The 12003-nt window shown below is 42.4% G+C and overlaps 1 protein-coding gene across 7 annotated transcripts in view; it reads right to left on the reverse strand.

Annotated features, from left to right (window-relative positions):
- Positions 1-12003, reverse strand: part of LOC117348899 (protein-arginine deiminase type-2-like) — a 244259-nt gene that overhangs the window by 75733 nt on the left and 156523 nt on the right. For all 7 annotated transcript variants that reach the window (XM_033921524.1, XM_033921529.1, XM_033921527.1 and 4 more), the window contains one exon: positions 7101-7284. In XM_033921524.1, the coding sequence (XP_033777415.1) occupies positions 7101-7253 (153 nt within the window). In that variant the 5' untranslated portion in view covers positions 7254-7284. The remainder of the gene's footprint in view (positions 1-7100; positions 7285-12003) is intronic.

Genomic DNA, 12003 nt, shown 5'->3' on the forward strand with positions numbered 1-12003 from the left:
TGGACTGAAATACCTTGCTCAGAGAAGCAGTTTCAAATGCACTGGGATGGGACAACCTGAATACAATGATCACTGTCGCATCAAAGTATGAGGAGGCTCCTGGTTTGGGTGATTGTATACTTTGTACGAATGCATGTAGGGGAACCTGGGTGTTCAACCGAGGGGCTGTAGGTGCAATTGTAAAGCAGAAAATCACTCAGTACTATTCTGGACTCATGTACTTGAGTATACTAATGATTACACAACAATATATCTAGATATATAACTTGAAACACGGAGGAGAGTGTGGTATAGTGGCTAGAGCTATAGCCTTAGCACCTTGAGGATGTGGGTTCAAACCCCGTGCAAGTCACTTAATCCTCTACTGCCCCTGGTACATTAGAGAGACTGTGGAAAATGCTTGAAGTACCTTTATTTAAAAATGGTTTGAGTGTGGTTGTAAAACTACAAAAATGCGGTATACAAGTCCCAACCCCTTTCCCTATATAAAGTAACACTACAAAATATATATGGTTACACTACAGAAATTTCCTGAGAAGATATCACAAAGCAGCCCTTCTATTAGGGTAATTACCAAGTGTCCCAGATCAACAAGCACATAAGGACATGACTAACTAGCCTCTGAAACTCACCCTTCTTCAGCTGTCAGCACCAGATGGTGATGAAATGATTCCTCTTCAGGGCTACAAACTTTGTAATGAACCCTCTAGGGTTCCAGAACAAGTAAGGTCCATGTCCTTGTATTACTAAGGCAATAGGATTCAGCCCGATAACAGCTAGAAAGTAATCAGCTACAAAATTCTTCCTTATTCTGGTCTTAGCGCATAAGATACTGTCCATATGCTTCACAGGCAATTTTTGTCCTCTTCACAGAGATGTACATGCCAACTCTGTTTATTTTCTTCCTCCAAAAAAACAAATCCAAACTGAGTTCAGCCTGGTGCAGATTCTCTTCAGCCGTACCCAGGTGACAACTTGGGCCAATCAGGACCCGTCCAACAGATCATGGCCAGTCACACATAAGGAGGGTGTATAGGCTTCTAGATTAACCCTCTAATCAGGACTGGTACAGAATATCTCACCAAGATGATGTGTGGGATTTAGGGGTAATTATATGTGATGATCTTAAGATGGCCAAACAGGTGTAAAAGGGCAACAGCAAAAGCTAGAAGAACACGTGGGTGCATAAGGAGAGGAAATGGCCAGTAGGAAAAGGAGGTAATGATGCCCCTGTATAAGACTCTGGTGAGATAACGCCTTCAAAAAGATATAAACAGGATGGAAGCAGCCCAGAGAATGGCTTCTAAAATGGTCTTTTGTCATAAAGCATATGGGAGCAGACTTCAAGATCTTAATATGTATACTTTAGAAGAAAGATGGGAGACAGGAGATATGGTAGAGGCATTTACATGATATAAATGCATAAGACTCTTATCTGTACCCTTCTCCTCTACAGTCAACTTCAGACTCTGTCCCTTCTACCTTGCTGCATCATATGCCTGGAACAAACTGCCTGACTCGATGAGTCAAGCTCCATCTCTGGCAGTATTCAAATCTAGACTCAAAGCCCACTTCTTTGAAGCTGCTTCAATTCCGAACTCCAACCCACCCGCTAAGCACCAATATCATCTGTCTTATCATTCCCTCTGTAATTCCCCCACCTGAGCACAGTGTACTGATGCACCTTCTTGTCCAGTTTGCCTATCATGAAACTCTTTTGAGAAGGGACTGTTTCTTCTCTGTTTTGATGTACAGTGCTGTGTATGACTAGTTGTTGTTGTGCTCGAGTCCTAGTGACTTGATGAATTATGGATCTAAAAAGAAATCGGTTTTGAGCTAGTCCAGAAAGGTCCTCCAGGTCATTCCCATGGTTGTTTTCAACGTGTCCAGTCATAAGTTTTTAAGTTTTATTTAAAATTTGATAGATCACAATCAAAATTCTAAGTAATTAACATAATTTAAAATTTTTTTTGCAACATTCAATGGGAAACAAATGACAGACTTACAAAGGACGTACAGGACTTACTGGGCCCAAAGGGAGAGGAGAGCAGGTTGCCCTCTTCGCCTGGTTTCTTCGATCTTCTCGAACATGATGTCCTTCTCTAGTGATCTCTCTCTTCTGATGGTGTGACCAAAATAAGTCAGTCATAACTTCATCATTTGGGCTTCCAGTGACATAGCTGGTTTGATCTTGTCCAGAATTTGTTAATTCTTCTGGCAGTCCACAGCACACCTAAAATTCTTCTCTAGCACCAAAGCTCAAATAAGTCAATCTCCTTTCTGTCTTGTTTCTGGAGTGTCCAGCTTTCGCATCCATAACTGACCACTGAGAAACTGAGTACATGGACAAGTCTGATCTTCGTTTGGATCGTTACCTCCTTGCCTTTGAATACTACAATGAAGACTCTTGACAAGTATTCAAAGGCAAGGAGGTAACGCTCCAAACGATCAGGCTTGTCCATGCACTCATTTTCTCAGTGGTCAGTTATGAATGCACTTCTTTGAGGGAGTAAACAGACAGATAGATAAGGGCGATCCAGTCGACATTGTATATCTGGATTTTCAGAAGGCGTTTGACAAGGTTCCACATGAATGACTACTTTGGAAAATTGCAAGCCATGGAATCGAGTGTGAAATACTCACGTGGATTAAAAACTGGCTTGAGCATAGGAAACAGAGAGTGGGGATAAATGGACAATACTCGGACTGGAAGAGCATCACCAGTGGGGTACAGCAGGGTTCGGTGCTTGGACCTGTGCTCTTCAACATCTTTATAAACGATCTAGACATTGGTACAACGAGTGAGATGATTAAATTTGCAGACGATACGAAGTTATTCAGAGTAGTGAAGACACAGGGGAATTGCGAAGATTTACAATGTGACATAATCAGGCTCGAAGAATGGGCATCAACATGGCAGATGAGGTTCAACGTGGATAAGTGTTAAGTGATGCATGTAGGTAACAAAAATCTCATGCACGAATACAGGATGTCCGGGGCGGGTACTTGGAGAGACCTCCCAGGAAAGAGACTTGGGAGTTATGATTGACAAGTCAATTATGCCATCCGCGCAATGTGCAGCGGCGGCGAAAAGGGCGAACAGAATGCTGGGAATGATAAAGAAGGGGATCACGAACAGATCGGAGAAGGTTATCATGCCGCTGTACCGGGCCATGGTGCGCCCTCACCTGGAGTATTGTATCCAGCACTGGTTGCTGTACATGAAGAAGGACACGGTACTACTCAAAAGGGTCCAGAGAAGAACGACTAAGATGGTTAAGAGGAAGCAGGTCCTGCGCCATATAATTCTGTAAACTGCATTCACTTACTATATTACATAGTTTGGCGTCATCGGCGAATAGTGTTATTTTATCTTGAAGCCCTTGAGTCAGATCCCCTATGAATATGTTGAAAAGGAGTGGACCCAGGACCGAGCCCTGTGGCACTCCACTGGTCACCTCTGATGTTTTAGAGAGGGTACCACCCTCTGAAGTCTGCCAGAGGGTGGTGGTTAATGCAGTTTCTTCCATTCTTTTTTCATATACACACAATACTGTATAATTTTATTAACAATAGATCTCAAAGACACAACCTAAAACTCCAAACAGAATCGCATGCCACCAAAAATATAACCTCACAACAAACATGCACCCACTTGCTAAGAAAGCTATTTTACCTCCGTGTGATATGTACACTGAATGTGCTGAAATTTAATCCATCCTATGTCCACTACATCTGGATTTTAAGTCTGCATGTCTATACTGCAAATGCTGTAAAGTCTTTATTTCTTACCAAAGTTTCTCCTAACCATACTATGAATGTACTCTTGTAACCCGTTCTGGGCTCCTTTGGGCTAAATAAATAAATGGTAGCACCTTTTCCTCTCACTTCCCCTGCCCCCAGTCCAGCAGAACCTCTCCCTTTCCTCTCACAATTCCCCTCCCCTGCTGGCCATCAAGTGAGGCATGCCATTGTTCTCCCCTCCTGGCCATTCCAAACCTCATAGTATTTTTTATTTTTTTTTTGAAATTCTTACTCCCATGGTCTGACATCTCTCCTTCTTTTTCCTCCATTCCTGTGATATCTCTCCTCTCTTTCCCGCAGTCTGGCATATCCTCTCTCCCTTCCTTCCCTTCCATTCCCTGGTCTTACATCTCTCTCTCTTCTTCCCTTCCCCTTCCAGTGGTCTGACATCTCTCTCTCCCTCCTTTCATCACCGTTCTCTGGATCTGCCATTTCGCCCTTCCTTGACTCATCTCTCCTCCCACCAATGTAACATTTCTTTCTCCCTTCCTCCTTTCTGCTCCCCTGTAATCCAACATCTCCCCTCCCTTCCTCCTTTCTGGACCCCTCCCAGTCCAACATTTCTCGCTCTTTTCCTCCACCAGTCTATTTCTTTCTCTCTGTCTCTTGCACACTTCCTCTCCTCCAGTCCTCATTCCCTTCCCTAACCAACATCTCTCCTTCTTCTTCTTGAGACTGAGAGCAGGTTAAAAATTAAAAGACCCACTTGGGAAGAGGGGAGGGGTTGCAGGCTTACTGAACCCAGATCATGGGTCCTGCTATGGCCTGGGGGCCTGATGTTGGAGATAGGATCATGGCCAGACATGGCAAGTGAACCAGTTTAGTATTGTTTTTTAAAAAAGGGAGGACTCACCTGTGGGCAGGCTGCTTGGTCCTTCGGGGGTATGCTGGAGCACCTGGGTCCGGGTCCTGCTGAATGTGGGACCTGATTGGAGGTGGGAAGAGCAGCAGCAGCAGCAGCGAGGGCCTGCTGCAACTCGGAGCAAACAGTTGATCAAGTGCTCCAGGCCGGCTGTCCTTGCTGGCAGGCAGTTTTTAAAAAAATGTTTTAGGCCCTCTAAGGTCAGAAAAGCCCTCTGGACCCTGGCCTCCCTCAGCCGATGCATTACCACTACTTCAGCGGTCCCACCTATCAGGGGCCCTCTGATGTCTGGGTGCACTCTTTCATATCCACCAGGACCCCCGATGCCCCAGCTTAACCAAAGCCTCTGTGGCCTACCTTTTTCACTTTTGAAACCTGCCTGCTACTGGGCCAGGTTCCCAGTGGCTCTCTTCAGCCCACACAACCCCCCCTCCTCCAGGCTATTTCCATGCTCCACCTGGCCCTGAGCCTTTTCGGCTTGCTCACGTATGTGCCTGTTACTGGCACATATTACCAGCACACCAGTCATGTTTTTGTCCTCTTCAGTGCATGTGTGGTTATGTGCGCATGCACTTTCAGACCCTCCCCTCTGTGTGCTTGCCGGTGGCTGGCAAACAGCTGACCACTGTGCTGCTGGGAGAAAGACCACCTCCACAAGTGAAGAGATGACTGGGGGAGAAAGAGAGTCGTGGGTGCTGGCAATTTTGCTGCCATCAGCAACGGGTGGCAAATGAAGACGACACGGCGCGTACCCCCTGCACAGGTTTCATGTACCCTCTGGGGTACGTGTACCGCGTGTTGAGAAACTCTGTGCTATAGGACCTTTAAGACTTTATTGAAGACACATTTCTTCAATTTGGCTTTAGGGTTGTAGATTTCTGTATAGGAAGACTGTGAGGTGCCTCTGGAAAATTTATAATTGTAATCCTATGGATAAATGAGAGGAGTATAAAGTATGGATAAGACTTAGAAATAATAAGCCCGATACTGAACCTTAGTCAGCAGCAATCTCGGATATTCAATGCTGGAGCTGCCGGCATTGAATATCCACATCAAAGTTCAGCGGCTCACACTTAGTCGGCAAAACAGATTTTCAATGGCTGCAGCTAAGGCTAACAGCCAAATATAAATCTGCTTTTTAGGTGGGCCTATCTGGCTGTGTGCCTTTGCCGGCTAGCCAATGAAAATTGGCAGTGACCAGCTATGTCACATGACACAGCCGGTCACTGGGCTGACCAGCTATTTCCCGCTGAATAATGGGGGGCGGGGAGAATGTATGTAAGGGTGAATGTTATATCTGGAGAGAATGAGATACGTCTGTTTTTAATAGAGCTCCCTATTAACTTTTGGATTTTTGGATTAAACACAGTGAACCGCTCTGATTTGGTAAGCATGGGCAGTATATCAACCCTTTTAAATAAACATAAGCAAACATGTAAACGTCTATAAAAATACATAGTGGAATGGAATGGGTAGACATGAATCGCTTGTTTATCTTTCCAAAAATACTAGGCCTAGGGGGCACACAATGAAGGGACCAAGTGGTAAATTTAAAATGAACTGGAGAAACATATTCTTTACTCAGTGTGTAGAAAACTCTGGAATTTGTTGCCAGAGAACGTGGTGAAAGCAGTTGGCTTAGCAGGTTTTAAATAAGATTTGGATAATTTCCTCAAAGAAAAGTCTATAAGCTGTTAGGTGCTGATATACTATTTAACTATCTAGAATCCTTTCCTGGCCTATTATTTAAATAGTTTTGAATATCAAGTGGCTGGTCATAAACTTAAAAAGAATAAAATATCCATTTATGACAGGACAAAGAATAAATGATTAGCAGAAATCACCAATATTGATGTGTGCACTATGCACACATCTTCTAGCCCAGAATACATCCTCCTAAAAGGGTAATGATTTCCAGCCCAAATTAACAAACAAAAAAGATTTATGCAGTCTTCCACGTCAGGTAGTTGAGGCCAGTAACGTGCTTGACTTCAAGAGACGATGGGATAAATATATGGGTTTGCTCTGGGAAAATGCTTAGGGGGAGGGTTCTTTTAGAGGGAGGGTTCTTTGAGTTGGGCCCTTTTTTGCCGTCATACTCTATGTTTCTATGTCACAAGAATGGGAGCTTTTTCTTAAGCTGATCCAGATGCATGGAATGCCATTCCATTGACTATTAGAAAGCAAAAAGATGTGATAGTTGGTTTTTAACAGGTTCTTGAAGAGACATTGTTTTTGCAAAATGAAGCATAGGTGTTGAGCAATTTCATTGGGTAAATTGTATGATATGTTGATGAAATTTACACATGTGTGTCTTATGGCTGTTTGTAAGGCTTATTGTGAATGTGGGATTGTAACCCACCTTGTTAAAGCCATATAACCATAAACTGAAGTTAAATTTCAACTTCTTTTTGGACTCATCTGCTTAACTTACCTTTTCATCATTGGTTTCCGTACTAGGCGAGTCCATCCTGACTTCAATCACTGTGTCCCTCTCTAGTGGCCAGAGTTTCTCCCCATTCACCACTTTTGGTTTTGCCACATCAGCCTTGTTAATTTTAGCACCAATATTAGCAGAGTGTCTCATGCTGAACCATTCGGCTTCGGAGGGAGCGGTTCTGCAACAAATGAAGTCATAAGAAAGCACGTATTATGGGGCTCATAATCAAAACTTAAACACGTCTAAAAACCAGCCCAAATTGGCACTTGGATGACCTAAAAGACAGGTCATCCAAAACGTCATTCTGAACATATTGCAGGACTTTTTATGCCTCTGAATGCTGCTGTGCACCCAGAGCTGAAAGGGGTGTATCTAGAGGAGTGCTTAGGGATGGAGGCTGACCTTGACTTAGTCATCCTGCAGGGATTACTAGACATCCTGGACAAAACGTAAATGTTGTGAGTTAGATGATGTAAAAACAGATATAAGTGCCAAAAAGGTATCCAAAGTGACCAGATAAGCACTGCAGAGTCAAAGTAAACACTCCACACGCACTCCCCAGTGTTCATTGACCCCCTCACACCCCCCACAAAGATCAGAATAAAAAAGTACATACCTGTCTCCAGAACATCAACATCCAGTATAGGAAAGCCTAGTAGAGCTGCACACAGGTGGCTTAAATAGCCGTGGTGGGGAGGAGCTAGTGAACCAGAGAGAAGAGGACCCAGGCCCAAAGCCACTCTAACCACTACATTTATGGTAGAACATGTGCACCCCCAACCCTACTCTACTGCCATATAGGTGCCACCTGCAGTCATTAGGGCTATTGGGGTTGTAGACAGGTGGGTAAAGTGGGTTTTGAGGGACTCGCCATAACCTATAAGGGAGTTCTGGTGAGATGTTTATGTTTCACCCTTTTTGTGAAGTTCACAGCAGTGCCACTGCTCTGCTGCCATGTCTGGGTGGCCAGTCCATTACAAGATTGGCCCCTCCCATGTCCAAATGGTCTTGTTCTGGGCATTTGGGACTTGGATGAAATTTTGGTGGAAAACGTGGTATAAACATAGACGTCCTAGCGGTCTGGATGTCCAGATAGACTATTTTGAAAAAAAAAAATATTCTAGATGTATTTTTCAAAAATGGCCATCTTTCCACTTCCATCTTTGGGTGTCAAGTGCCATATGCCCAAATCAGACTTACACATTAACTTGCACTTTAAATAGAACTTGTATGAGGGATGTATCCAAAGCACTATCACTGTTTCCTATATCATATACCCCATACACAATCTCTCACGACCTCAGCGAAATTAAACACCCAAGGACCCAGACTCTTAATATGGCCCTGTGAGGGAGTGGCTTCCTATACACTTCATCACAAGGTGCAACTAGGTGAAGAACTGAAGCTTTGAGAGAAACTATATTTCATGGAGCATCCACTTCTATTCTGTGCTGTTTGACAGGATGGTGCAGTGGTTAAAGCTACAGCCTCAGCACCCTGGGGTTGTGGGTTCAAACCCACACTGCTCCTTGTGACCCTGGGCAAGTCTCTTAATCCCCCCCATTGCCCCAGGTACATCAGGTGTATTGTGAGCCCTCCGGGAGAGACAGGGAAAAATGCTTGAGTACCTAAATAAATTCATGTAAACCATTCTGAGCTCCCTTGGAGAACGATATAGAAAATTGAATAAATAAATAAAATATCATTACGCTTTTGTATCACTTGAATACTGAATGTAGTGCTGGTCATCCCATCTGAAAAAGGTTCAGAGTAGGCTAATTAAAATGATAATCGGATGGCATCCTTCCCTAAAAGAGAGGCTGAACAGGTTAGAGCAGTGGTTCCCAACACTGTCCTGGAGGACCATCAGGCTAATCAGGTTTACAGGCTAGTCCTAATGAATATGCATGAGAGAGATTTGCATAGAATGGAAGTGACAGGCAAGCAAATCTGCTCCATGCATATTCATTAGGGCTATCCTGAAAACCCAATTGGCCTGGTGGTCCTCCAGGACAGGGTTGGGAACCACTGGGTTAGAGCACTTCGGCTTGGAGAAAAGATGACCAAGGGGGAAGTTATCAGTATGGATTACGGTTAAGGCATGTTATTTTAATGTTCACCCCAGTTATTAGTAACTAGGTCTCACTGCAAAAAATGAGACCTATGCTAAACTAGCAGAAGTCAGGAGTAAAACAACACAACTTTAATAGTAACTCACATTCATAATTACTTCCCCAAGAAAGGATATGATAGACGTTTATAAAATGAAGTACCTCACGGGACGTGTCAAAGTGGAAGATGATATTTTATTTCTCAAGGGACCCTCGGCCACAAGAGGGCACCCGCTCAAACTCAGGGGCGGAAAATTTCATGGGGACACCAGAAAGTATTTCTTCACAGAGAGAGTGGTTGATCATTGGAACAAGCTTCCAGTGCAGGTGATCGAGGCAGACAGTGTGCCAGACTTTAAGAATAAATGGGATACCCATGTGGGATCCCTACGAGGGTCAAGATAAGGAAATTGGGTCATTAGGGCATAGACAGGGGGTGGGTAAGCAGAGTGGGCAGACTTGATGGGCTGTAGCCTTTTTCTGCCGTCATCTTCTATGTTTCTATTCCAGTTGTTGAGCCTTGGAAAGAAAATGGAGAAAATATCCTATGGCTTTACTAGAGAGGCTTTTCGAATGAGTGTGGAATCATATCAAAGTGTAACTCTTGATGCTAAAAATGTCTATTTTAATTGCAAGATTGAGCTATTTGATGTTGTCTTGAAGCTAACAGATACTAATACTATAAATTATGGTTCATGGCCAACTCCTCAAAAGTTTGCAGATGGTTTTCAGTTATAAGCAACTCAGATTGTAAAACAATCTTACTATGGTATTATTTCCCAATATCAATTTGCTTGTTGATGACCATGATTTTTGGACTACTTTTGAAATGGTTTCTGTAGATCAAACAAGAGATGTTATACGTTTGTTGAATAATACATCGAGATGTTTTAAATATTTGATCAGCCTCTGTGATGAAGAGTTTGGCATTAGACATTGTTCCAAGTGTTACTCAAATTGTGAACAAATCTTGTAGTAAAGGAAAGATCCCTGGAATTTTAAAATATGCAGCAGTTGGGCCTCTTTTTAAAAATCCAAAATTTGATGCTGCTACAGAAATTTTAGACCAGTTTCTCCATTGTGTTTATTAAACTAAAGTTTTAAAAAAGCTAGTCTTAAATCAAATTCAAAAATTTATGGATGAGAATGGCCTTTTGGATCAATACCAATTTGGTTTTAAATTTAAACATAATACTGAGACTTTACTTATATCCATCCTTGATGATATCTGAATTGGTTTTGATAAAGGAAAAGGAGCATTTGATACGATTAACCATCAACTTTTATTGAAGTGATTACCAGCCTTTAGCATAGCTGGACAAGTGTTGAAATGGTTTACTTCATTCTTACAAGATCGTCATTTTCAGGTCATATTGTGAACTCTTAGTTCATCATGGGTTCAGGAGTGCCACAAGGTTCATCACGTTCTGCCCTATTTATTGCACCACTCTGTAAAATATTGAGTTGTTTGGGTGTGCGGCACTGGCTTTATGTCGATGCTATTCAATTTTATTTTTCAGTTCATAAATTTATTTCTGATACATTTTCATTTCTGGCATTGTGTCAATACTGTTAAATCCTGGCTTTCAGCCAGTGGCTTAGCAATGTAGGGTCATGAAATGGTTAATTGTTGTTTGAAATACTGCTCTAGCCTACATAGCTGGAAACAGTGTACAATCTGCTGACATCATCTGCTTGAAATGTATGTCCCTGCCTTACCACATTGTAAGCTAAATAGATAAGAGTTTGAGCCATGATGTACCCTGCCCTCCTAAACATGTAACAGTTAGAACTGTAAGGCTTAGATAAGCAGGTAAATGAACTAGCTTCCTATAGGACTATAAGTTGTACCCCTGAACCTATCGCAAGTACTGGCTTAGGACCAATAATAATTGTAGAAAAGTTATAGAAGTAACAAATGAGAAGTTGTAGATTTTGCATATATTAGTTTGTGAAAAGGGCATAAAAGTCCGTGCATTTCCTGTTTCTGGCACTCTTGTAAGCAGGCTACTCACTGCACAAGAGTCCGGCATGCTGTAAATAAACCTCTTGTACTTTCTTCACGCCTCTGACTTTGTGTGTCCAAGTGACCTTTCAGCAAAGGTAGGAGGTGCCCTCCTCTCTCCTCCCTTTTCCTTCTCCCCCATGCCACACTCATACCTTCCCTTTCTCTCCCCATATCTCTTTAAATATTCATCAATGCAAGCAGCTTCTCCGGCCTGCTGCTTGCACCAGTGTTGGCTTTTCCTCTGACATCACTTCCTGGCCCGCAACCAGGAAGTGATGACTCGATATTTATGGGCATGGGCCCTCGCTTATGGAACTCTTTTCCAAAGGAATTGAGAAAGAAAACTTTTAAAAGCACTTCTGTTTTCTCAGGCATTTTTAGGAATTAAATCAGAGTAGTATGTTTTAATATTATATTTATTCTAGGCATATATGTTGTAAACTGCTTAGATTTGCGGTATATAAGACATTTTAAATAAAAAAATATAGTCCATCTTAACAGTTATCCACAAAGGAAACCAAGCTTCACTGTATAAAGTATGTCTGTACAGTTTTTTTGTTTCAAAGAAAGCACAGATTTTACAGTTATCAGATAAAAGTAAAGCTCCAATCCTTTCTTGAAAAATACTTAAAGTTTCATCTTCAATGTCCCTTTCTTGTAGCTAAGTTGAAAGAACGTACTCTGTAGAAAGCAAGCAAAATAAAAATGCAGTTGTCACTTTGTGAAGTCCCATTATCAGATGACATTTGCTATTATAGATCTGAAGATACGAAAGATG

This window comes from Geotrypetes seraphini, chromosome 15 (assembly GCF_902459505.1).
Source record: "Geotrypetes seraphini chromosome 15, aGeoSer1.1, whole genome shotgun sequence".
Taxonomy (NCBI): Eukaryota; Metazoa; Chordata; class Amphibia; order Gymnophiona; family Dermophiidae; genus Geotrypetes; species Geotrypetes seraphini.